Source organism: Somniosus microcephalus, unplaced genomic scaffold, assembly GCF_052327205.1.
Source record: "Somniosus microcephalus isolate GS21.2 unplaced genomic scaffold, FLI_Smic_1.0 unresolved_chr3, whole genome shotgun sequence".
NCBI classification, from domain to species: domain Eukaryota; kingdom Metazoa; phylum Chordata; class Chondrichthyes; order Squaliformes; family Somniosidae; genus Somniosus; species Somniosus microcephalus.
In genome coordinates this window covers 21,466,769-21,492,871 of record NW_028225181.1, presented here as the reverse complement: position 1 = coordinate 21,492,871, position 26,103 = coordinate 21,466,769, and the positions used below count along the sequence as shown (strand labels likewise).

Sequence of the window (26,103 nt, the reverse complement as noted above, 5' to 3'; positions counted from 1 at the left end):
TTCCTGATCGATCGCTCCTTTCCAAAGCCTCCTCTACGGTGACAGAGCGAGATGGAGGAGCTTCGGGTCAACCGTGGCTCAGTGGGGTTGCTCGCTGAGTCAGAAGGTAGTGCGTTCGAACCCCCACTCCAGAGATTCAAGCCCCATAATCCCAGGCCCGACACACGCCCGGTGCCCCGTACTGAGGGAGCGCTGCACTGTCGGAGGGGCAGTACTGAGGGAGCGCTGCACTGTCGAAGATGCAGTACTGAGGGAGCGCTGCACTGTCGGAGGGGCAATACTGAGGGAGCGCTGCACTGTCGGAGGGGCAGTACTGAGGGAGCGCTGCACTGTCCAAGGGGCAGTGCTGAGGGAGCTCTGCACTGTCGGAGGGGCAGTACTGAGGGAGCACTGAACTGTCGGAGGGGCAGTACTGAGGGAGCACTGCACTGTCGGAACGGCAGTACTGAGGGAGTGCTGCACTGTCCGAGGGGCAGTACTGAGGGAGCGCTGCACTGTCGGAGGGGCAGTAATGAGGGAGCGCTGCACTGTCGGAGGGGCAGTACTGAGGGAGCGCTGCACTGTCGGAGGGGCAGTACTGAGGGAGCGCTGCACTGTCGGAGGGGCAGTACTGAGGGAGCACTGCACTGTCGGAGAGGCAGTACTGAGGGAGCACTGCACTGTCGGAGGGGCAGTACTGAGGGAGCGCTGCACTGTCAGAGGGGCAGTACTGAGGGAGCACTGCACTGTCGGAGGAGCAGTACTGAAGGAGCGCTGCACTGTCGGATGGGCAGTACTGAGGGAGCGCTGCACTGTCGGAGGGGCAGTACTGAGGGAGCGCTGCACTGTCGGAGGGGCAGTACTGAGGGAGCGCTGCACTGTCGGAGGGGCAGTACTGAGGGAGCGCTGCACTGTCGGATGGGCAGTACTGAGGGAGCGCTGCACTGTCGGAGAGGCAGTACTGAGGGAGTGCTGCACAGTCGGAGGGGCAGTACTGAGGGAGCGCTGCACTGTCGGAGGGGCAGTACTGAGGGAGTGCTGCACAGTCGGAGGGGCAGTACTGAGGGAGCGCTGCACTGTCGGATGGGCAGTACTGAGGGAGCGCTGCACTGTCGGAGAGGCAGTACTGAGGGAGTGCTGCACAGTCGGAGGGGCAGTACTGAGGGAGCGCTGCACTGTCGGAGAGGCAGTACTGAGGGAGTGCTGCACAGTCGGAGGGGCAGTACTGAGGGAGCGCTGCACTGTCGGAGAGGCAGTACTGAGGGAGTGCTGCACAGTCGGAGGGGCAGTACTGAGGGAGCGCTGCACTGTCGGAGGGGCAGTACTGAGGGAGTGCTGCACAGTCGGAGGGGCAGTACTGTGGGAAAGCGCTCTTGTTCTGGACTCCCCCCACCAGAGGAAATATCTACCCTCTCAAATTTTGTGATCATCTTAAACACCTCAAATAGATCACTCTTTAATCTTCTATACTCGAGAGAATACGAGTCGAGTCTATAGCCTGTCCTCATGATTTAACCCTTTTAGCCCCGGTTACATTCTGGTGAATCTGCGCTGCACCCCCTCCGAGGCCAATCTATCGTTCCTGCGGTGCGGAGCCCAGAACCGAACACAGTTACTCCAGATGGGGTCTGACCAGAGCTCTGAACAACTGCAGCAATAACTTCCACCCCTCTGTGTTCCAGCCCCCTTGAGGTAAAATTATAACTGGTTTTGATAAAGTAAATAAGGAAAAACTGTTTAAGAACATAAGGAATAGGAGCAGGAGTCGGCCATTTGGCCCCTCGAGCCTGCTCCGCCATTCAATAAGATCATGGCTGATCTTCTACCTCGACACAACCTTCCCGCACTATCCCCATATCCCTTAAATCCCTTAGTATCCAAAAATCTATCGATCTCTGTCTTGAATATACTCAACGACTGAGCCTCCACAGGACTCTGGGGTAGAGAATTCCAAAGATTCACCGCCCTCTGAGTGAAGAAATTTCTCCTCATCTCAGTCCAAAATGGCCGACCCCTTATTCTGAGACTGTGACCCCTGGTTCTAGACTCCCCAGCCAGGGGAAACATCCTCCCTGCGTCAAGCCCTGTAAGAACATAAGAACTAGTAGCAGGAGTAGGCCATTCGGCCCCTCGAGCCTGCCCCGCCATTCAATAAGATCATGGCTGATCTGATCTTGGTCTCAACTCCACTTTTCCGCCCGCTCCCCATAACCCTTGACTCCCCTTGTAGTTCAAATGTCAGTCAATCTCCGCCTTGAATATATTCACTGACTCCGCCTCCGCAGCTCTCTGGGGTAGAGAATGCCAAAGATTCACGACCCTCGGAGAGAAGAAATTCCTCCTCATCTCAGTCCAAAATGGCCGACCCCTTATTCTGAGACTGTGACCCCTGGTTCTAGATTCCCCCACGAGGGGAAACATCCTCTCAGCATCTACCCTGTCAAGCCCCCCTCAGAATCTTATGGGGGAAAGAACCGGTTGATTAGCGCCTCCCATTAGCGCCCACTTAGGGCGTTAACGGGGCGCAAAGCGACTGGCGCCCGAGCGCGGCGATGTTTGCGCCGCTCGCGAAATTGACCAGACATTTTGCGGCGGCGCTAATCATTACCGCCACGATCTCCTGCGCCGGCAGATCGTGACGTCAGTCGAGCGTGCAACGCCCCGGTAGCGCCCCGGACCGGATATTGAGTGGCGCCCTCTGCCTTTCCGCCTGCCGCTAGCAATGACAGGTAGAGGGGAATGTTTTGCAGTCAGGAAGGGGCTGGGGGAGCGCTATTTAAAGGCGGCCGCTTCCTGCCTTCTTTTGTCAGCGACATTTTTGCACCATGCATTCTGAGAGAGAGAGAGAGACTTCTGGAGCGATTCAACACTGTGTGAAGGAGTTTTGGGTACTGAGCAGCACTTTGCAGGTTCATTTTGATTTGACCTTCCTTGCATCGATTTAGAAGAGGCTATGGGGGCTGCGCCGATTCGGGGCATCGTCCTGCGCCTGCAGAATCGGAGGCATCAGAGATGCAGAGAGAGAGTGGCAAACATGGCCAGAGGGAAGAGGGCCAACAGACCTCTGCACAGGAGACTTTACCCTCCCAGGGTATGCAGGGAACAATTCTCCTACATTCATTTGTCTGAGGAGCAGTGTTTGCGCAGGCTGTGCTACAGCAAGGAGGTGGTCACTGAGCTCTGCCACCTGCTGCAGCCAGATCTGCAGCCGCAACTGAGGACCAGGACGTCTCTGTCAGTGGCAGTGAAGGTCACAGTGGCTCTGAACTTTTAAGCCAGCGGCTCCTTTCAAGCAGCTACTGGGGACAGCACCAATATCTCCCAGTTCGCGGTCCATTGCTGTATCCAGCAGATCACAAATGCCACCTATAAAAGGAGACGCCAGTACATCTCTTTCCCCATGACCCGGGCCAAACAGCATGAACACCCATGTGGCTTTGCTAGGATAGCGGGCTTCCCCATGGTGCAGGGCGCCATTGACTGCACACATGTGGCATGGCGGGCACCGCATGAGAAAGCAGAGGTTTTCCGAAACTGCAAGGGCTACCACTCCTTAAATGTCCAGTTGGTCTGTGACCACAGACAGCTGATACTCGCTGTCAATGCCCGCTATCCTGGCAGCAGCCACGGTGCTTTCATCCTGCGCCAGACTGGTGTGCCAGACCTTTTCCAGGCACCGCATCAGCCAAGTGGTTGGCTCCTCGGGGACAAGGCTTATCCACTCTGCACCTGGCTGATGACACCGCTCCGTAACCCCGACACCCCTGCCGAGCTGCGGTTCAATGAGAGCCATCTCGCCACCAGGAACATCACTGAGCAGACGATTGGCGTGCTCAAGCAACGGTTCCGCTGTCTGGACCACTCAGGAGGAGCCCTGCGGTACTCTCCTGAGCGAGTCTCCCTCTTCATAGTTGTGTGCTGCATGCTGCATAACCTGGCAATCCTGAGGACCCAGCCAATGCCACCAGGCCTTGGTGCACTACCGGAGGAGGAGGACGAAGAGGAGGAGGATGATCAGCAGCAGCATCAACATGGGAGGGAGGCCCACAATGTTGCCACTGCAAGGGCCGTCCGTCAACGGCTGATAACAAAATCAAATCAAATCAAATCAAATCAAATCAAATCAACTTTTATTGTCATTGTTAGTGCACAAGTGCAGTACAATGAAATGTAGGCTTGCGGCTCCCGAGAGTGTACAATTTGGATTAGGACACTTAAACATTTCAACATACATTTGTACATATATATTAGCATAAATATGACCATAATAAAGTGCATCGGCAGATGTGCAGGCTTTAGTGTTTATTTGTGGAGTTCAGTAGGATGACAGCCCTGGGAAAGAAGCTGTTCCTAAATCTGGTCGTACGGGTGCGAATGCATCTGTAGCGTCTTCCAGATGGTAGGAGGGCGAACAGACTGTGGCTGGGGTGGGTAGGGTCTTTGATGATGGACCGTGCCCTCCGTAGGCAGCGTTTCTGATATATATGCTCTATGGTCGGTAGCCGGGTGCCGGTAATGCGTTGGGCAGTTTTGACTACCCGCTGCAGGGCTTTCCGGTCATGGGAGCTACAGCTGCTGTACCATACCGTGATACAGTTTGTCAGGATGCTCTCTATAGTGCAGCGGTAGAGGTTAGAGAGGATCGGGGGTGACAGATTACATCCCTTCAGCCTCCTCAAGAAATATAGGCGCTGCTGGGCCTTCTTCACCAGAGAGGAGGTGTTGAGGGACCAGGAGAGGTCTTCCGTGATGTGGACTCCGAGGAACTTAAAGCTGGCCACCCTTTCCACCTCCGCCCCATTGATGTGGATGGGGGTGTGACTTCCGCCTTTGGACTTCCGCTTCTAGCCGCTTCTAGGCCCCTACTCAGAAGATGGCTTCTGGCATGGAGAACAACATCATGGAAAGCAACCCGCAACCCATATTGCCGGCCAAAGCTGGAATTATTCCAAAGGCCAAACGTACATTTTGAATACAACAACTTTTTTCTTTAACAAACTCTGTGTGTGTCATTTATTCAGGACAAACAACTCAAAACAAACACAACAAATCATGAATTAACAGAACTGGTTCTCACAAGATGGAGATAAACAGCAAACAAATGTAATCGACCTTTATTACAAACATTCCCACCATTTATTTGGACCTCCTACTGTTGGGCCTTCCAGGGTGACCTCATCCCCTGCGCACTTCCCCCCTTCCCACCCTACTGCTCCTCCGTAATGGGGGCCCCAGTGGCTGCAGTAAGGCTGGTGGAAGGCTGCTGAATGTCAGATCCTGAGACTACAGAGGCCCTTGAAGGACGGCCTCGACCAGCTCTGGGCCTGGAGGCCCCGGCTGCAGACTGCACCAACTCTGCATGGGCGGCAGCAATCTGGGCTACAGGCGGTGGCAAGTGCAATGGGGAAGTGACAGGGGTGGGAGCAGGGATGCTGTCATCCTGAGAGAGGACAGCACCTCCCTGCTCGACCGACACACTGGCACTCCCACGGGGCAGCACCTCAGCATCCGGAGCAATCTGCTCGAGCACAGATTGCTGGCCTGCTGCGGCACCGTGAGAGACCCGGAGAAATGTGTCCGAACCAGCGACGGTGGCAGCAGTCAGTGCTCGCGTGGCCTCAATCTGAGACTGCATGAGAGCAGTCTGAGATTGGATCGCGGCAGCCAGTGACTGAATTGCAGCACTAAGCCATCGGCCTGTGCTGCAGTGGACTGCTCCACACTCCTTGCCAGTCCATCAATGCTTTCGGACACCCTTGCCATTGCACCCATGAGCTCAGTGTGCATGCTCAAGGCCTGGCTATTCATTTCCGCAATGACGCGCTCCTCCTCTGCGTCCAGTGCAGCAGGACTCGCTGGCCTGCTCTCCCTCCGGGGAGATGGTCCCCGAGCTTCCCTACCCCCATGGCGTTGCTGCAGCTCGCTGGGTCCTGTAGCTGTGCCCTCATCAGACCCTTCCCCCCTGCTCCCCTCCATGTCGGCATGGGCTCCCTCGGGGGACGCAGGCGGTGAGGCTCCGGCTTCCTCTTCCTCCTCGCCTGGGACGTTGGTTGGTTGAGGGACAGGCTGGTTAGCTGGTGGTTCACTATCTGAAAGCAGGGAGGTACAAGAGTGGCTTTCGCGTCAGGACAGGGGGGCGCAGTAAGGGAGCAAGGACTGGAGACATTTAGTAAGTTGGATTAAAAGGGTAAAAGGCTGGTGCTGTGAGGGGCAAGAGGAATGAGAGAGGAGAGAAAGCTGATGAACTTACCATTGCTGTCCCCCAAGGGGGTCGACCTCTCCAGCGGCCACGGCACCTGGCTGACAACGATCCTGTGCACTCTCGCCTACAAATCGGTCAGGGGGTGTCGGTCAGCCGGTCCTCCTCCCGTGCGTTGCTGCTGGTGCCTGTTATGAGATAGCTTGGCCTGCAAGAAAAAGGACGGCGTCTGAGTGAATGCGCAGCCATGCGCTTGCCTGATGTGCCTCCCATAGTTGAATAGCCCTTAATGTAAGCAAGGTGTGGAATGCGCGTGTGTATTTTATGAGAGGGCCATAGGCCTTGGATGAGTGTTGGGCATTTGGGGTTTTTAAACCCTCTGGGCACAGAGTGAAGTTGAGATGGAGGGATGTAGAGTTATTGAAAAGAATGAGAGGGGATCTCATTGAAACTTATAAAATTCTAACAGGACCAGACAGACTAGATGCAGGAAGGATGTTCCCGATGGTCGGGGAGTCCAGAACCAGGGGTCACAGTCTAAGGATAAGGGGTAAGCCATTTAGGACTGAGATGAGGAGGAATTTCTTCACCCAGAGAGTGGTGAACCTGTGGAATTCTCTACCACACAAGGCAGTTGAGGCCAATTCATTAAATATATTCAAGAAGGAGTTAGATATATTTCTTAAGGCTAAGGGGATCAAGGGATATGGGGAGAAAGCAAGGACAGGGTACTGAATTTGGATGATCAGCCATGATCGTATTGAATGGCGGAGCAGGCTCGAGGGGCCGAATGGCCTACTCCTGCTCCTATCTTCTAAAGCAGCCACTCACCCTGACCACCCGAGTGAGGTCGTTGAACTTCTTCCGACATTGGGTGTGGGTCCTGGGCACCAGGCTCCTGGAGGAGACGTGCTGAGCCACCTCCCTCCAGACCCTTCTGTATTCGCGGGGCAATGGCCTCCTGCCACTCCGTGGGTAGAGTGCGGATCGTCGCCACTCCACAGCGCCATCCAGAGCCACCACGGCCTGGTCGCTGAAGCGCTGAGCTCTTTCCCTGGCCCTCCCCCTAGTCCTTTGCAGCAGAATTGATGTACAGGTCTCCCCAGGCCGAGATTCAAGGCTGCAATGAGCAGGGTGTGGATGGAGAGCAAGATCGACCCTCCCCTTTAAGAATTGTCCGGCGCCAGTGTGTCTGTGTTCCATTGCTGACTGACATCACATGAGCTTCGCCAGCGCTCTGAGGTAGCACCTCGCTCCTTGGCGTTAGCGTCTTAAGACATGTATCAATAAGATCACCTCTCATTCTTCTAAACTCCAATGAGTAGAGGCTCAACCTTCTCAACCTTTCCTCATAAGTCAACCCTTCATCCCAGGAATCAACCTAGTGAACCTTCTCTGAACTGCCTCCAATGCAAGTATATCCCTCCTTAAATAAGGAGACCAAAACTGTACGCAGTACTCCAGGTGTGGTCTCACCAACGCTCTGTAGAGTTGTAGCAAGACTTCCCTACTTTTATACTCTATCCCCCTTGCAATAAAGGCCAACATTCCATTTACCTTCCTAATTACTTGCTGTACCTACATGCTAACTGTAATGAAATATGTCATTCATCAGACTCGGTATTTAACTACATATATTGTATTGCCTGCTCCTGTGTTTTACCTTGTATTGTATATAGGGCACCGCCCCCTTTCTCCCCATTGGGTGTGTCGGCTCCGCCCATACCTGGCCCTACTTAAGACAAGCCCAGGCTTGTCTTGCAGCAGAACAGCAGAATGCGAGGTGAAGACACAGGCATCTTTCTTTGCTAATAAAAGCCTTGTTTTATCCAGTTAACTTTGAGCCTTGAAGTTATTGAGGCGCATCACTAACATTTTGTGTTTCATGTACGAGGACCCCCAGGTCCCTCTGTACCGCAGCATTTTGTAATCTCTCTCCATTTAAACAATAATTTGCTTTTTTCTTTTTCCGACCAGAGTGGATAACCTCGCATTTTCCCATGTTATACTCCATCTGCCAAATGTTTGCCCACTCACCTAGCCTGTCCATATCCCTATGCAGGCTCTTTGAGCTAAATTCGGTTCATTTGCACCTCCCATTAGTGCCCTCTCAGGGTGCCTCCTGTTAGCGCCCGCTTAGGGCGCTAACGCGGCGCGAATCAACTAGCGCTCGGGCACGGCGCCGCTAATGCCTACCGCAAAATTTAGCAGGAGCTCAGCGGCGGCGCTAACCATTAGCGCCCCGCGGCGCTGTGCCGCCGGTGATGACGTCTTCGCCCTGCGCAGCGCCCCGCTCGCGCCCCGGCTGTAATATTGGGTGGCGCCCCCCCCGACTTACCGCCAGACGCTATGTCCGCCGGGGTCAAGGGGGGGGGCCTACCTGCGGCCGGGGCGGCGCTAGTTAAAGGGGAGTTGGCGGGCGGCCATTTTTATTGCTGGCCGCCTGCCAGCACCTGCCCCCATTGCTGTCCCCGGCCCCCGTGAAGCCCCCACCCCCCGGGGTGCCGGCTGCGCTCCAGAGCAAGGCACTCCTCTTGAGTGCCGGGCTCGTTTGCCGGCACTCCCGATCCTTGGTGGCCCAGCTGGGCGCCGGGACGCGCTGCGCCAGGCCTCTCCCCTTTAATAAGGGGAGGAAGGCCTACAGTACCGCGGCACGTAGTGCCACGATATTGGCTCGCAATGTCCCAAGAGGGACGCAGGGCGCTTCCAGTAGCGCCCCTCCTCCCTCTCGGGGCGCTATCTGGGAAAATCAGCTGCTGGGGCGCTAATTTTTTCGATGCCCGGCGAAGGTAGCACCTACCCAATTTTTACCCCTTTGTGTCCACTTCACAATTTGCTTTCCCACCTATCTTTGTATCATCAGCAAATTTGGCTACAGTACACTCGGTCCCTTTATCCAAGTGATTAATATAGATTGTAAATAGTTGAGGCCCCAGCACTGATCCCTGTGGCACCCCACTAGTTACCGATTGCCATCCTGAAAATGACCCATTTATCCCGACTCTCTGTTTTCTGTTAGTTAGCCAATTCTCTATCCATCCATGCTAATATATTAACCCCAACCTCGTGAGCTCTTAACTTGTGCACCTTTTATGTGGCACCTTGTCGAATGCGTTTTGGAAATCCAAATACACTACATCTACTGGTTCCCCTTTATCCACCCTGCTCATTACAGCCTCAAAGAACTCTAGTAAATTTGTCAAACACGATTTCCCTTTCATAAAACCATGTTGACTCTGCTTGATTGTCTTATGATTTTCTAAATGTCCTGCTATTACTTCCTTAATGATGGATTACAGCATTTTCCCAATGACAGATGTTAGGCTAACTGGTCTGTAGTTTCCTGCTTTTTGCCTCCCTCCTTTCTTGAATAAGGGAGTTACATTTACGGCTTTCCAATCCGCTGGGACCTCTCCAGAATCCAGGGAATTTTAGAAGATTAAAACCAATGCATCCACTATTTCTGCAGCCACTTCTTTGAAGACCCTGGGATGTAGGCCATCAGGTCCAGGGGACTTGTCAGCCTTTAGTCCCATTAGTTTGCATTTTGCTTTTTCTCTAGTGAAAGTCAGTGGCCTAGAAATTTGGTATAGCCCCGAAGCGCTAAGAGTATCGCCAGCTGCGAATTAGCGCCACCTGGCGCGATATTGGGTCGTTGCGCCCCTGATGGTGTTTGCGGCGGTAAATCAGGCGCTGCACGCGACTCTTAAGGCGCTAACGTGGAGGCGCTACCCAATTTCGCGGCGGCGGGGCGCAACGCAGGTGCTGTCAATAATCACTTTCCCTGAGACACAGTGGCGCCGGCCAGCTCTTAAAGGGGCAGGTCAATTGGCATCACCAGACACACTCACTGCCTTGTAGGCCTTCAAAGCGGTGGGAGCCTACCTGTGGCGCACCAGCCCAGCAAGACATGGAAAGGGTGAGGCAGAGGGCGGAACGCCTCACTGATGGGGCATTGGATGCTTTGGTTGGCGAAGTGGAATCAAGGCCAAGGAAGATGGTCGGAATGTGATTTATGTTTTGGACAGTCTGCCGGGTGTGAGAGGCAGTTATGTGTCAGTGTATTAGTTTTGCTTTCTGTTGCCATAGCTTTCTCATGTTTGAAGGAACCACATTTTGTGTAACGAAACACTTTCTTCATTTACAATGGCCATGCCTGCTATTTACATGCATCTTGCCCTTCACAGGCTTGGGGGTATCAGACCGGCTGCAGACCTGGCTGAAGCAGCTGGTACAGCTCAGTCACCACCTCCTTTCTAAATCGCAGCCTTCTGACACACTGCTCCTCCGGCATGTTCATGTAGGAAAACTGCTGTCGGAAAACCCTGCCAGCGTAAGGTCTGCTGTGGCGACGTCTTTTGGCCCTCCTCCATCTGGCCATGCCCGCCCCCCTCTCCCAGCGTCTCAGTGCCCTTTCCAGATGATTCAGCAGCAGGACGTTCCCCTCCAATGCAGCCCCCATAATAAGTGCCCACAGGAAGGTTCCCCGTTGTCAAGGCTCACCAACAGCAAGGCGATGGTCAGAAGGCTGCTGTTCCTCTGCCAGCGTGGGCCCAGTGGTCAAATGGCTCTCAGTGTGCAGGTCAGCAACCCTTTGTAGCTCTCGAGGAAGTTGTGCACCAGAAATGTCTGCCGTTTTTCAACCACACCAGTCCCCTTTAAATAACGCTCCTCCAGCCCGAGAGTGACTTGGTAAGGCCCAGGAAAACTGTCACTAATAGCGCCAGGCGCTACGGAGGGGGGCGCCACTGAATTTCCCGTCTGGGCGCCGAAAAGGCGTTGCACACTCAGATGACATCATAATTAGCCTGCGCCCATGAGCGGGCGCTAAGCGTTAGCGCCGGCGCTAAATGCATACTCAATATGGGGCGAGGCGCTAAACGCCTTGCGCCCCACTGGAATTTGGCTATCGCCCCAGTTATTGCCCTCTTTAGGCGCTAATCCCTGGCGCAACCAACCCAATTTCTAGGCCACTGTTTTAAGTTCCTCCCTCCCTATAGCCCCTTAATTATCAATTATTATTACTGGGGTGCTTTTAGTGTCTTCTACCATGAAGACCGATACAAAATATTTGTACAAAGTCTCTGAATTTTGTATGTTTCAATGAGATCACCTCTCATTCTTCTAAATTATAGGGAATATCGGCCTAGTCTACTCAATCTGTCCTCATAGGACAATAACCCCCATCCCAGGAATCAGCCTAGTGAACCTTTGTCACACTCCCTCTAAGGCAAGTATATCCTTCCTTAGGTTTCCCCTGGGAGGAGTGTCGGTAACCAGAGGACACAGATTTAAAGTAATTGGCAAAAGGGGGAGATGAGGAGAAACATTTTTACGCAGCGAGTTGTTGTGATCGGATCGCGCTGCCTGAAAGGGCGGTGGAAGCAGATTCAATAGTAACTTTCAAAAGGGAAATTGGATAAATACGGTGGCATAGTGGTTAGCACTGTTGCCTCACAGCGCCAGGGACCCGGGTTCGAATCCGGCCTCGGGTGACTGTCTGTGTGGAGTTTGCACATTCTCCCCGTGTTTGCGTGGGTTTCCTCCGGGTGCTCCGGTTTCCTCCCACAGTCCAAAGATGTGCGGGTTAGGATGATTGGCTATGATAAATTGACCCTTAGTGTTAGGGGGATTAAATACGTGGGGTTACGGGGATAGGGGTGGGATATGTGTTGGTGTAGGAGTTACGGGGATCGGGTGGGATATGTGTCAGTGCAGGCTCGATGGGCCGAAATGGCCTCTATTTGCACTGTGGGGTTTCTGTGTGAAATACTTGGATAGGGAATAATTTGCAGCGCTATGGGGAAAGGGCAGGAGAGAGAGTGGGACGGAAGGAAATCTGCCGTCCTTACCCGGTCTGGCCTATATGTGACTCCAGGCCCACAGCAATGTGGTTGACTCTTAACTGCCCTCGGAAATGGCCTAACAAGCCACTCAGTTGTAAAACCGGACAGACCACCCGGCATCGACCTTGGACTGTAATTTTTTTAAATATATATGAATGACCTGGATATTGGAATACAGAGTAGAATTTCTAAATTTGCCGATGACACCAAACTTGAGGGTGTGGCACATAGTGATGATGATGCCAATCGACTGCAACAGGACATAGAAAGGCTCGCAGAATGGGCAGACAAGTGGCAGATGGAATTTAATAGAGAAGTGTGAGGTGATGCGTTTTGGCAGAAGGAACAGGGAGAGGCAATACACACTTAATGGCACAGTTTTAAAGAGTGTGCAGGGACAGAGGGACCTGGGAGTTAATGTGCATAGGTCCCTGAAGGCGGCAGGACATATTGAGAGAGTGGTTAGCAAAGCATATGGGATCTTGGGCTTCATAAATAGAGGTACTGAGTACAAAAGTAGAGAAGTTATGCTGAACCTTTATAAAGCGCTGGTTAGGCCACGGCTGGAGTATTGCGTCCAGTTCTGGTCACCACACTTTAGGAAGGATGTGAAGACCCTTGAGAGGGTGCAGAGGAGATTTACCAGAATGGTTCCGGGGATTAGGGGATCGTAGCTACAAGGACTGGTTGGAGAAGCTGGATTTGTTTTCATTAGAGCAGAGGAGGTTGAGGGGTGATTTGATCGAGGTGTACAAGATTATGATGGGTTTGGATAGGCTAGACGGGGAAAGGCTGTTCCCACTAGTTGATGGTACAAGGACCAGGGGACACAGATTTAAGGTTTTGGGCGAGAGATACAGGGGGGACATGAGGAAAAACTTTTTTACACAGCGAGTGGTGAGGACCTGGAACTCGCTGCCGACGGAAGTGGTGGAAACGGAGACACTCAATGTTTTCAAGGGGAGACTGGATAGGCACTTGAGGGAAATAAACTTGCAGGGCTACAGGGATAGAGCGGGGGAATGGGACTGACTGGATTGCTCTACAGAAAGCCGGCACGGACTGGATGGGCCGAATGGCCTCCTTCTGTGCCGTTATGACTCCTTACTCTATGACTGCAGCGGTTCAAGAAGGCGGCTCACCACCTCCTCCTCCGGGGCAATTAGGGATGGGCAATAAATGCCGGCCTTGCCAGCGACGCCCACATCCCCGTGAACGAATAAATAAAAAAATTGGATAGCCCTTTCAAAGAGCCGGCACAGGCACGATGGGCCGAATGGCCTCCTTCTGTGCTGCATGGTTCTGTGAGAAAGGCCAATGTCCCATTAGTCTGTCAGTTGAATCTTAAAGCACAGAAGGAGACCATTTGGCACATCGCACCTCTGCACCTCTGCACATCACAGAATCACAGAAACCCCACAGTGCAGATAGAGGCCATTTCGGCCCATCGAGCCTGCACCGACACATATCCCACCCTATCCCCGTAACCCCACGTATTTACTCCCCCTAAAACTAAGGGTCAATTTATCATAGCCAATCAACCTAACCTGCACATCTTTGGACTGTGGGAGGAAACCGGAGCACCCGGAGTAAACCCACGCAAACACGGGGAGAATGTGCAAACTCCACACAGACAGTCGCCCGAGGCCGGATTCGAACCTGGGTCCCTGGCGCTGTGAGGCAACAGTGCTAACCACTATGCCACCGTGCTGAAAGCTATCCAAAAATGGTTGAAAGCTATCCAATTAGTCCCCTGCTGTTCCCCCATGGCCCTGCAAATTAGTCCTCTTCAAAGACAAGGAACAGATAGTTCGAGTACTGTAAAAAGCAAACCCAGGATATTACTTTCAATTAAAAGGTCGAACAAGAGTTCACGGGGTCAAACTGGTAAAAGGGAGTGTTTGGGATCGATATCAGGGAGACGTCCACACTGGCACTGGTCTACCAAAGCTCACCTCCCAGAGGGAAGGCAGTTGGTGAAGAGCGCAGGGTCATTTAAGACACAACGGGAGGTGACAATGGTCGAGTGCAGGTCAATGAGGATGGGCCAAAGTCAGGAGGGCATTCGGAGAGCAAGAGGGCATTGGGAAAGGGGGCAGGAAGGCAGTCAAAAAGGGGGCAGGAGTATATTTAGAGAGCGGACAAGAGGGCATTCGGAGAGAGAGAGGGCAGGAAGGGAGTCAGAGAGAAAATGCAGGAGGGCATTTGGACAGAGAGAGAGAGAGAGAGGCAGGCGGAGAGAGAGAGAGAGGGGGCAGGCGGAGAGAGAGAGAGAGAGAGAGGGGCAGGCGGAGAGAGAGAGAGAGAGAGAGAGGGGCAGGCGGAGAGAGAGAGAGAGAGACAGGCGGAGAGACAGAGAGAGGCAGGCGGAGAGAGAGAGAGGGAGGCAGGCGGAGAGAGACAGGCGGAGAGAGAGAGAGAGAGAGGCAGGCGGAGAGAGAGAGACAGGCGGCGAGAGAGAGAGAGAGAGGCAGGCAGAGAGAGAGGGGCAAGCGGAGAGAGAGAGAGAGGGGCAGGCGGAGAGAGAGGGGGAGAGAGAGAGAGTGAGAGAGGCAGGCGGAGAGAGGGAGAGAGAGAGAGAGTGAGAGAGGCAGGCGGAGAGAGAGAGAGAGAGACAGGCGGAGAGAGAGAGAGGCAGGCGGAGAGAGAGAGAGAGGGGCAGGCGGAGAGAGAGAGGGGAGAGAGAGAGTGAGAGAGGCAGGCGGGGAGAGAGAGAGAGAGAGACAGGCGGAGAGAGAGAGGGAGAGAGAGAGAGTGAGGGAGGCAGGCGGAGAGAGAGAGAGAGACAGGCGGAGAGAGAGAGAGAGGCAGGCGGAGGGAGAGAGAGAGAGGCAGGCGGAGAGAGAGAGGCAGGCGGAGAGAGAGAGAGTGAGAGAGGCAGGCGGAGAGAGAGAGAGAGGCAGGCGGAGAGAGAGAGAGAGGGGCAGGCGGAGAGAGAGAGGGGGAGAGAGTGAGAGAGGCAGGCGGAGAGAGAGAGAGAGACAGGCGGAGAGAGAGAGAGGCAGGCGGAGAGAGAGAGAGAGAGGCAGGCGGAGAGAGAGAGGCAGGCGGAGAGAGAGAGAGAGAGAGAGGCAGGCGGAGAGAGAGAGGCAGGCGGAGAGAGAGGGGCAGGCGAAGAGAGAGAGAGAGAGAGAGGCAGGCGGAGAGAGAGAGAGAGAGAGACAGGCGGAGAGAGAGAGAGGGGCAGGCGAAGAGAGAGAGAGAGAGAGGCAGGCTATGTAAGCTTTGGCAATATGGTTCTCTGTAAACTTTCATGCCAATAAAGCATTTGAATTTGAATTTGAATTTGAGAGAGAGAGGGGGAGAAAGAGAGTGAGAGAGGCGGGGAGAAATTAATAAGACAACAGTGGCTCCACTTGAAAGAAAAGTACTTAATTGGCTGCAAAGCGCTTTGAAACGTCCGGAGGTCGCGATATTAAGTCCTCCTGTCTTAACTGGGCTCAGGGTCAGAGTGATAGGCTGACAAGCGTTGCCTTTCCGAGAGGGCATGGCGCACCTCCCTATTAGGAAGTGCTGCTTTGCATATTTCTTACTACCCGTTGGGTTGAAAGCAGACAGGTTTAAACTTAAACAGGTTAGATGCAATTTGCAAAACCTGTTGAAGGGACACATGTTTACCCTAATTCGGGTTGCCGAGTTGGACGTGGTCGCCACATGTTGAAAGTGTATGGAGGCGCCTTAGGGTCACCTTAGCGGAACAGAAAATCTTTGTGGGCTGCTCCGGATACGGAGCTTCTCTCGGTGGACAGTAGCAGGGTGGTTTCGCGAGCATCCTGATATTTGTTCCGGCGAGGGAAGCTCGCGGCCGCAGTTGCCCATCATTAATTCCTATAAACAATGAAAGAACAGAAACTGATACCCGTGTTGTTGGGTAGTGGTTTCTACCACCTTTATCCAACAGAGGGTGCCGCGTGTTACTGGCGAGCAGTTATCACAGCTCTATCCAACAGAGGGCGCTGTTCTGTTATAAATGTTTTAACTACTGAACTGTGGGCAAGTAAGATACTGAAGACATAGGATTAAAGAATCAAGGGCAAATATGATCGGCAGGGCAGCACTCCATCAACCTTTAAATAGGATATACGGCACAGAAATAGGCCATTCCACCCAACCAGTCCATGCTGGCGTTTAAGCTACATTCTAGCCAACTTCCTCATCTAAATCTATCACCGTAACCCTCTATTCCATAAGAACATAAGAAATAGGAGCAGGAGTAGGCCAATCGGCCCCTCGAGCCTGCTCCGCCATTCAATAAGATCATGGCTGATCTGATCCTAACCGCCAATCCACTATCACAGAACCATCTCCTGAAACTAATAGAATTAGACACACGAAATAGGAGCAGGATCAGGCTACACGGCCCCTGGGCCCGCTCCGCTACCCACAGGGCCATGACCGATCCGAACCTAGACTCATGTCCAAATTCCTGCCCGCTCCCCGTAACCCTTAATTCCCTTTACTTCTAGGAAACCGTCTATTTCTGTTTTAAATTTATGTAATGATGTAGCTTCTACAGCTTTTTGGGGCAGCATATTCCATGGACCTACCACCCTCTGAGTGAAGTAGTTCCTCCTCATCTCAGTTTTGAAAGAGCAGCCCCTTATTCTAAGACTATGCCCCCTAGTTCTAGTTTCACCCATCATCGGGAACATCCTCCCCGCATCCACCCGATCCAACCCCTTCACAATCTTATATGTTTCAATAAGATCGCCTCTCATTCTTCTGAACTCCAATGAGTAGAGTCCCAATCTACTCAACCTCTCCTCATATGTCCATCCCCTCATCCCCGGGATTAACCGAGTGAACCTTCTTTGTACTGACTCGAGAGCAAGTATGTCTTTTCTTAAGTATGGACACCAAAACTGTACGCAGTATTCCCTTCTCCCTCATATGTTTGTCTAGCCTCCCCTTAAATGCATCTATACTGTTCGCTTCAACCACTCCCTGTGGTGGCGAGTTCCACATTCTCACCACTCGCTGGGTAAAGATGTTTCTTCTGAATTCCCTATTGGATTTCTTGGTGACGATCTTATATTGATGGCCTCTAGTTATGCTCTTCCCCCACAAGTGGAAACACTCTCTCGGTATCCACTCTATCAAAACCTTTCATAATTTTAAAGACCTCTATTAGGTCACCTCTCAGCCTTCTCCTTTCAAGAGAAAAGAGACCCAGCCTGTTCAACCTTTCCTGATATGTATACCCTCGCATTTCTGGTATCATCCTTGTAAATCTTCTCTGCACCCTCTCCAGTGCCTTTATATCCTTTTTATAATCAAATCAAAAAAATCAAATCAACTTTTATTGTCATTGTTAGTGCACAGTGCAGTACAACGAAATGTAGGCTTGCGGCTCCCGAGAGTGTACATTTGGATTAAGACATTTAAACATTTCAACATACATTTGGCTTGTAATACATTAACATAACATAACCATAATAAAGTGCATTGACAGATGTGCAGGCTTTAGAGTTTATTTGTGGAGTTCAGTAGGATGACAGCCCTGGGAAAGAAGCTGTTCCTAAATCTGGTCGTACGGGTGCGAATGCATCTGTAGCGTCTCCCAAATGGCAGGAGGGCGAACAGACTGTGGCTGGGGTGGGTAGGGTCTTTGATGATGGACCGTGACCTCCGTAAACAGCGTTTTTGGTATATGTGCTCTATGGTCGGTAGCCGGGTGCCGGTAATGCGTTGGGCAGTTTTGACTACCCGCTGCAGGGCTTTCCGGTCATAGTAGCTACAGCTGCCATACCATACCGTGATACAGTTTGTCAGGATGCTCTCTATAGTGCAGCGGTAAAAGTTAGAGAGGATCAGGGGTGACAGGTTACATCCCTTCAGCCTCCTTAGGAAATATAGACGCTGCTGGGCCTTCTTCACCAGAGAGGAGGTATTGAGGGACCAGGAGAGGTCTTCCGTGATGTGGACTCCGAGGAACTTAAAGCTGTCCACCCTTTCCACCACAGCCCCATTGATGTGGATGGGGGTGTGACTTCCGCCTTTAGACTTCCTGAAGTCCACAATGATTTCTTTGGTTTTCTTGGTGTTAAGGGCCAGGTTGTTATCGGCACACCACTTCACGAGATGCTGGACCTCCTCCCTGTAGGCTGACTCATCATTGTTGGCGATCTGGCCTACTACCGTGGTGTCATCCGCAAACTTGATGATGGTGTTGGAACCATGAACAGCCACACAGTCGTGGGTGAAGAGGGAGTAGAGGAGGGGGCTCAGCACACATCCTTGTGGGGCCCCCGTGTTCAGGGTCAGGGGGGGGGAGAATATGGTGACCAGAACTGTACACAGTACTCCAAGTGTGGTCTAACCAAGAAAAGCAATGGCAAACATATAAAGAAATAATTCATCATTCACAATGAGAGCTGACCTGAACTAAAGCAGCGACGAGAGGATAAAGAGCGGCCCGAGAGCGGACCTGAATTAAAGCAGCGACGAGAGGATAAAGAGCGGCCCGAGAGCGGACCTGAATTAAAGCAGCGACAGCGACGAGAGGACAAAGAGCGGCCCGAGAGCGGTCCTGAATTAAAGCAGCGGCGAGAGGATAAAGAGCGGCCCGAGAGCGGGCCTGAATTAAAGCAGTGACGAGAGGATAAAGAGCGGCCCGAGAGCTGACCTGAATTAAAGCAGCGGCAGCGGCGAGAGGATAAAGAGCGGCCCGAGAGCAGACCTGAATTAAAGCAGCGACGAGAGGATAAAGAGCGGCCCGAGAGCGGAGCTGAATTAAAGCAGTGACAGCGGCGAGAGGATAAAGAGCGGCCCGAGAGCGGGCCTGAATTAAAGCAGCGACGAGACCCCGATTCAAAAACAACAAAAAAATCAGAGTGACATCACAGGAGAGCAGGTAGGTGATTGGTTGGTGAGTATTAATTTAGGGAAGGGGCTTAAATTAAGAGCTGAGAAGCTGTAACTTGCTAGTACCTGTACTTAATAAATTAATAACTTGAACTAGATAAAATAATCAAACAATAAACCTAAAATAGCGATTGAATAAAACCTTTAACGAATTAAAGGTGGTGTGTTGTAACTGCAGCATGTGGGGGTCTGTGGAGAGCATCGGGATCCTGAGCAACCTCATCTGCAGTAAGCATCTACAACTCGAGGAACTTCGACTCAGAATTGCTGAGCTGGAGTACAAGCTGCAGACATTGCGCTGCATCAGGGAGGGGGAGAGTTACCTGGACACTTTGTCACACCCTTTAGGTTAAGTAGTACTTTAGAGTTCGTCAGTGGTCAGGGGCAGGAGGGTGTGACCGCGAGTCAGGAAGGTATGGGGACCCAGGATGTGGTGATGGAGGAGCCTCGGCCCTGGACCGTGTCCAACAGGTACGAGGTACTTTCTACCTGTATTGTTGAAGAAAAGGGAGCAGGTTGGAAATCTCTCCTAGGGGGCGACACAGGGGAAAAACTTGAGGAAGAGGGAGTTTCGCCACCCCCCCCCCGCCGGGCACCATCAGAGGGGTAACAGGACTCATACTGTCGGCAGCAGAGGCAAGGAAGACAGAAAGATTGAAGCATCAAGGGGAAAAATAATGATATAAAAATAAAACTTTTCAGAAGAACAGTCAGATAGCACTCTCGCCTCTGAGTCAGGGTTCAAGTCCCACTCCAGAGGCTTGAGCACAAAAATCTAGGCTGACACTCCAGTGCAATGCTGAGGGAGCGCTGCACTGTCGGAGGTGCAGTACTGAGGGAGTGCTGCACTGTCGGAGGGGCAGTACTGAGGGAGCGCTGCACTGTCGGAGGGGCAGTACTGAGGGAGCGCTGCACTGCCGGAGGGGAAGTACTGAGGGAGTGCTGCACTGTCGGAGGGGCAGTACTGAGGGAGCGCTGCAATGTCGGAGGGGCAGTACTGAGGGAGCGCTGCACTGTCGGAGGGGCGGGACTGAGGGAGTGCTGCACTGTTGGAGGGGCTGTACTGAGGGAGTGCTGCACTGTCAGAGGGGCAGTACTGAGGGAGCGCTGCACTGTCAAAAGGGCAGTACTGAGGGAGCGCTGCACTGTCGGAGGGGCTGTAATGAGGGAGCGCTGCACTGTCAGAGGGGCAGTACTGAGGGAGCGCTGCACTGTCGGAGGGGCAGTACTGAGGGAGCGCTGCACTGTCGGAGTGTCAGTACTGAGGAAGCGCTGCACTGTCGGAGGGGCAGTACTGAGGGAGCGCTGCACTGTCGGAGGGGCAGTACTGAGGGAGCGCTGCACTGTCGGAGGGTAGTACTGAGGGAGCGCTGCACTGTCGGAGGGGCAGTACTGAGGGAGCGCTGCACTATCAGAGGGGCAGTACTGAGGGAGCGCTGCGGTCGGAGGGGCAGTACTGAGGGAGCGCTGCACTGTTGGAGGTGCCGTCTTTCGGATGAGACGTTAAACCGAGGCCCCGTCTGCTCTCTCAGGTGGATGTAAAAGATCCCATGGCACTATTTCGAAGAAGAGATGGGGAGTTCTCCCCGGTGTCCTGGCCAATAGTTATCGCTCAGCCAACATCACTAAAAAAAACAGATTATCTGGTCATTTTCGCATTGCTGTTTGTGGGAGCTTGCTGTGCGCAAATTGGCTGCTGCATTTCCTACATTACAACAGTGACTCCACTTCAAAAAAATGCACTTCATTGACTGTAAAGCGCTTTGAGACGTCCGGTGGTTGTGGAAGATGCTATATAAATGCAAGTCTTTTAAGGAAAAATTCGGTTGCTTTGTGCCTCCCGTCAACACCCTAAGAGGGCGCTAATGGGGCGCAAAGCAACTGGCGCCCGGGCGCGGCGATGTTTGCGCCGCTCGCGAAATTGACTAGACATTTTGCGGCGGCGCTAAACACTACCGCCACGATCTCCTGCGCCCGTAGATCGTGATGTCAGTCGAGCGTGCAACGCCCCGGTCGCGCCCTGGACCAGATATGGTGTGGCTCCCCCTGCCTTTCCACCTGCCGCTAGCAACGACAGGTTGAGGGGAGTGTTTTGCAGTCGGGAAGGGACTGGGGGAACGCTATTTAAAGGCGGCCGCTTCCTGCCTTTTTTTGTCGGCGACATTTTTGCTCCACGCACTCTGAGAGATTCAACGCTGTGTGAAGGAGTTTTGGGTACTGAGCAGCACTTTGCAGGTTCATTTTGATTTGACCTTCCTTGCATCGATTTAGAAGAGACTGTGGGGGCTGCACTCGGAGCTCTTTCCCTGGGCCTCGCCATTGTTCTTTCCAGCAGAATTGATGTACAGGTCGCTCCAGGCCGAGATTCAAGGCTGCAATGAGCAGGGTGTGGATGGAGAGCAAGATCGACCCTCCCCTTTAAGAACTGTCCGGCGCCAGTGTGTCTGTGTTCCATTGCTGACTGACATCACATGAGCTTCGCCAGCGCTCTGAGGTAGCGCCTCGCTCCTCGGCGTTAGCGCCTTAAGAGAGGTGTGCAGCGCCTGATTTAGCGCTCCAATCACCTCCAGGGGCGATAGAAGTCAAGTTTGCAGTCGAAGGCGATAATTAGCGCCAGGCGCTAAACTTTGCACCCGGCCGATAATTGCGCCCCAAATGGGGCGATACTGAATTTCTCCCCCTTTCTTTCTGAACTGGGACCAAGGCTCAGAGTGACAGGCTGACAAACCTTGCCTTTCCCAGAGGGTATGGCGCACTTCCCTATTCTGAAGTGCTGATTTGCATATTTCGCACTACCTGTTGAGTTGAAAGTAGACAGGTTTAAACTTAAACCAAATAGGTTTGGAATTTGGAACAGTTGTGGAAGGGGCATGTGTTTACCCTTATTCGGGTGGCCAGGTTAGAGGCGGTCACCACATATTCAAAGTGTAACGAGGTGCTTTAGGAGTCCCCTCGCAGGTACATTTAATTTGACGGGCTGGTAGGGTTGAAGTTTCTCTTGGTGTAGCGAGCCAAGGTGGTTGCAAACACCTGGTTATTGCTCCACATAGAGAAACGCTTGACCGTGGCAGCCCGTCATCAATTCACTAATACAATAGCAAAATGCTGCAGGTGCTGGAAACCTGTAAGAATGACCCTGAGATTCTGGTTGCTTGTCATTTTAATTCACGGTGTGGAGATGCCGGAGTTGGACTGGGGTGGACAAATGTAAGAAATCACACAACACCAGGTTATAGTCCAACAGCTTTATTTGAAATCACAAGCTTTCGGAGCGCTGCTCCTTCGTCAGGTGAAGTGGAGAGATGCATAAAGACACAGCTTATATAGTCAGAGAACCATGTCAGATGTTTACAGGTAATCTTTCCAACTGCCATTTATCACACCTCGGCAGAGAGATAATCACAGCAATCAAAGGTGTGAATGGTGTCCAAACAGGTCAGTCAGGAAAACATTACATCAAAGAACAATGAGGTGGGGTCACAAGGGGTCAAATATTGCAGATGCTGGGGTCTGTATGAAAAACAAAAAAACAGACAAAAAACATTTTTTTGCTGGAAACCACAGCAGGTCCGGCCGCATCTGTGTAGAGAGAACAAGCCAATGTCGACTCGAGTCTGGATGACCCTGCGTCAGGTGGGGTTACAAGAAGCGTGACATGAACCCAAGATCTCGGTTGAGGCCGTCCTCATGGGTGCGGAACTTGGCTATCAGTTTCTGCTCGATGATTTTGCGTTGTCGTGTGTCTCGAAGGCCACCTTGGAGAATGCTTACCCGAAGATCGGAGGCTGAATGTCCTTGACTGCTGAAGTGTTCCCTGACTGGGAGGGGACACTCCTGCCTGGTGATTGTTGCGCGGTGTCCGTTCATCCGTTGTCGCAGTGTCTGCATGGTCTCGCCGATGTACCATGCTCCGGGGCATCCTTTCCTGCAACGTATGAGGTAGACAACGTTGGCCGAGTCACATGAGTATGTACCATGTACCTGGTGGGTGGTGTCCTCACGTGTGATGATGGTATCTGTGTTGATGATCTGGCATGTCTTGCAGAGGTTGCCGTGGCAGGGTTGTGTGGTGTCGTGGTCGCTGTTCTCCTGAAAGCTGGGTAATTTGCTGCGAACGATGGTCTGTTTGCGGTTAGGCGGTTGTTTGAAAGCGAGTAGTGGAGGTGTGGGGATGGCCTTAGCGAGGTGTTCATCGTCATCGATGACATGTTGAAGGCTGCGAAGAACATGGCATAGTTTCTCCGCTCCGGGGAAGTACTGGACGACGAAGGGTACTCTGTTGGTTGTGTCCCGTGTTTGTCTTCTGAGGAGGTCTATGCGATTTTTCGCTGTGGCCCGTCGGAACTGTCGATCGACGAGTCGAGCGTCATATCCCGTTCTTACAAGGGCATCTTTCAGTGTCTGTAGGTGTCCATCGCGTTCCTTCTCGTCTGAGCAGATCCTGTGTATTCGCAGGGCTTGTCCATAGGGGATGGCTTCTTTAACGTGGTTAGGGTGGAAGCTGGAGAAGTGAAGCATCGTGAAGTTGTCTGTGGGCTTGCGGTAGAGTGAAGTGCTGAGGTGTCCGTCTTTGATGGAGATTCGTGTGTCCAAGAATGAAACCGATTCTGAGGAGTAGTCCATGGTGAGTTTGATGGTGGGATGGAACTTGTTGATGTTATCGTGTAGTCTTTTCAGTGATTCTTCGCCGTGGGTCCATAGCAAGAAAATGTCGTCGATGTATCTGGTGTATAGCATTGGTTGGAGGTCCTGTGCAGCGAAGAAGTCTTGCTCGAACTTGTGCATGAAGATGTTTGTGTATTGGGGTGCGAATTTGGTCCCCATGGCTGTTCCGTGTGTTTGGGTAAAGAACTGGTTGTCGAAGGTGAAGAAATTGTGGTCAAGGATGAAGCGGATGAGTTGTAGGATGGCGTCTGGAGATTGGCTGTTGTTGGTGTTGAGTACTGAGGCTGTCGCAGCGATGCCGTCATCGTGGGGGATACTGGTGTAGAGTGCCGAGATGTCCATCGTGGCGAGGAGTGTTCCTGGTTCAACTGGTCCGTGGGTGCTGAGTTTCTGTAAGAAGTCTGTAGTGTCGCGACAGAAACTGGGGGTTCCCTGTACGATGGGTTTCAGGATGCCCTCGACATATCCAGAGAGGTTCTCACACAGGGTTCCGTTGCCTGATACGATAGGATGTCCGGGTGTGTTGGCTTTGTGTATCTTTGGGAGTCAGTAGAAGTCTCCCACGCGGGGAGTACGTGGGATGAGAGTGCGTAGGATGCTTTGAAGGTCTGGATCGAAGGTCTTGATCAGTCTGTTGAGTTGGCGGGTGTGTTCTTTGGTCGGATCTGCGGGTAACTGTCTGTAGTGTTCCTGGTTGTCCAGTTGTTGGTATGATAAATGGCAGTTGGAAAGATTACCTGTAAACATCTGACATTATTCTCTGACTATATAAGCTGTGTCTTTATGCAGTTCTCCACTTCACCTGATGAAGGAGCAGCGCTCCGAAAGGTTGTGATTTCAAATAAAGCTGTTGGACTATAACCTGGTGTTGTGTGACTTCTTACATTTTAATTCACCACCCCATTCCCACTCAGACCTCACCATACTCGGGCTCTTGCATTGTTCCATGGAAGCTCAGCGTAAACTCGAGGAACAGCATCCTCATCTTCCGATTAGACACTTTACAGCCGGACTCAATGTCGAGTTCAACAATTTCACATCATAACCTCGGCCCCCATTACATTTTTACTTATTTTTTATCCACACCTTTGTTTTGGCCTTTCCCCCCCCCCTTTTTTTTTTCTCTCTCCCACATGGCAGCTGTCTCCCATTCTGCCAGCGCATTTCACACCTAATCTAGAGCCGTCTTTTGTCTCCACTAGTCCGATCACCATCTCGTCTCGTTTTGAATACCTCTTAATGTCTCTTCACTTCTCTTTTGTTCTCTCCCAGCCTGGCCTCTCAATCTATTTCATTTCCTGTGCCTTTCCAGTCTTGACAAAGGGTTTGAGCCGAAACGTTGACTCTATTTTCTCTCCGCGGATGTTGCCTGGCCTGCTGAGTTTTTCCAGCATTTTCTGTTGTTATTTCCGTCATCAATTCATGTCGCCTTCTACTTTTTTGGGCAGTCTCTTGGAACCGAGGATGACTTGCTTCCACACTAAAAATGATTTCTCAGGTGACTGATGTGTCCAATGCAGAACCTGTTCCCTGCGAAGAGACTCGAGGTGTTCGGCGCCTTCCCCGACCGGATGCTTCGCATCCACGTTGTGAGGTCTTGGGCCAGGGACTCCCAGGTGTCAGTGGGGATGTTGCACTTTTTCAAGGAGGCTTTGAGGGTGCCCTTGAAGCGTTTCCTCTGCCCACCTGGGGCTCTCTTGCCGTGTCGGAGCTCCGAGTAGAGCGGACAGTGTGACCCGTCCATCGGAGCTGATCGAGTGTGGTCAAAGCTTCAATGCTGGGGTTGTTGGCCTGAGCGAGAACACTGATGTTAGTGCACCTATCCTGCCAATGGATTTGCAGGACCTTGCGGAGGCAGTGTTGGTGGTACCTCTCCAGTGCTTTGAGGTGCCTGCTGTACATGGTCCATGTCTCTAAGGCATACAGCAGGGCGGGTATCACTACTGCTCTGTAGACCATGAGCTTAGTGCCGGGTTTGAGGTCCTGGTCTTCAAACACTCTCTTCCTCAGGCGACCGAAGGCTGCACTGGCACACTGGAGGCGGTGTTGGACTTCGTCATCGACATCTGCCCTTGTTGACAGTAGGCTCCCGAGGTATGGAAAGTAGTCCACGTTGTCCAAGGCCTTGTCGTGAATTTTGATAATCGGGGGGCAGTACTGTGTGGCGGGGGCAGGTTGGTAGAGGACCTTTGTCTTACAGATGTTTAGTGTATGGCCCATGCTCTCGTATGCTTCGGTGAAGGTGTTGACGATGGTTTGGAGTTCGACCTCTGAGTGAGCGCAGACGCAAGTGTCGTCTGCATACTGTAATTCGATGACAGAGGATGGGACGACCTTGGATCTGGACTGGAGGCGACGGAGGTTGAACAGTTTCCCGTTTGTTCTGTAAATTAGCTCCACTCCAGTGGGGAGCTTACTGAGGATGAGATGGAGCATTGCAGCAAGGAAGATCGAAAAGAGCATTGGTGCGATGACAAAGCCTTGCTTGACCCTGGTCCGTACGTGAATTGGGTCCGTGGTGAAACCACTGGTCAGGATCATGGCTTGCAT

General features: G+C 52.4%; 1 protein-coding gene across 1 annotated transcript; it reads right to left on the bottom strand.

The window, feature by feature from the left end:
• Window positions 1–99: 99 nt before the first annotated feature.
• LOC147091296 (uncharacterized) lies at window positions 100–26,103 on the bottom strand. Its single transcript, XM_085976499.1, has 2 exons — window positions 26,056–26,103; window positions 100–1,389 (listed from the first exon to the last, which is right to left on the bottom strand). The coding sequence occupies exons 1-2, from the start codon at window positions 26,101–26,103 to the stop codon at window positions 100–102; spliced, it is 1,338 nt and encodes a 445-aa protein (XP_085832625.1).

What these genes read in the sequence shown, in the direction of transcription:
- LOC147091296 (XM_085976499.1), bottom strand. Translation starts at nt 26,103, where the DNA reads ATGCAAGCCATGATCCTGACCAGTGGTTTCACCACGGACCCAATTCAC. An exon ending in TCACCACGGACCCAATTCAC is followed by an intron (nt 1,390 to 26,055) that starts GTACGGACCAGG and finishes AAAATTTGAGAG; the next exon opens with GGTAGATATTTCCTCTGGTG.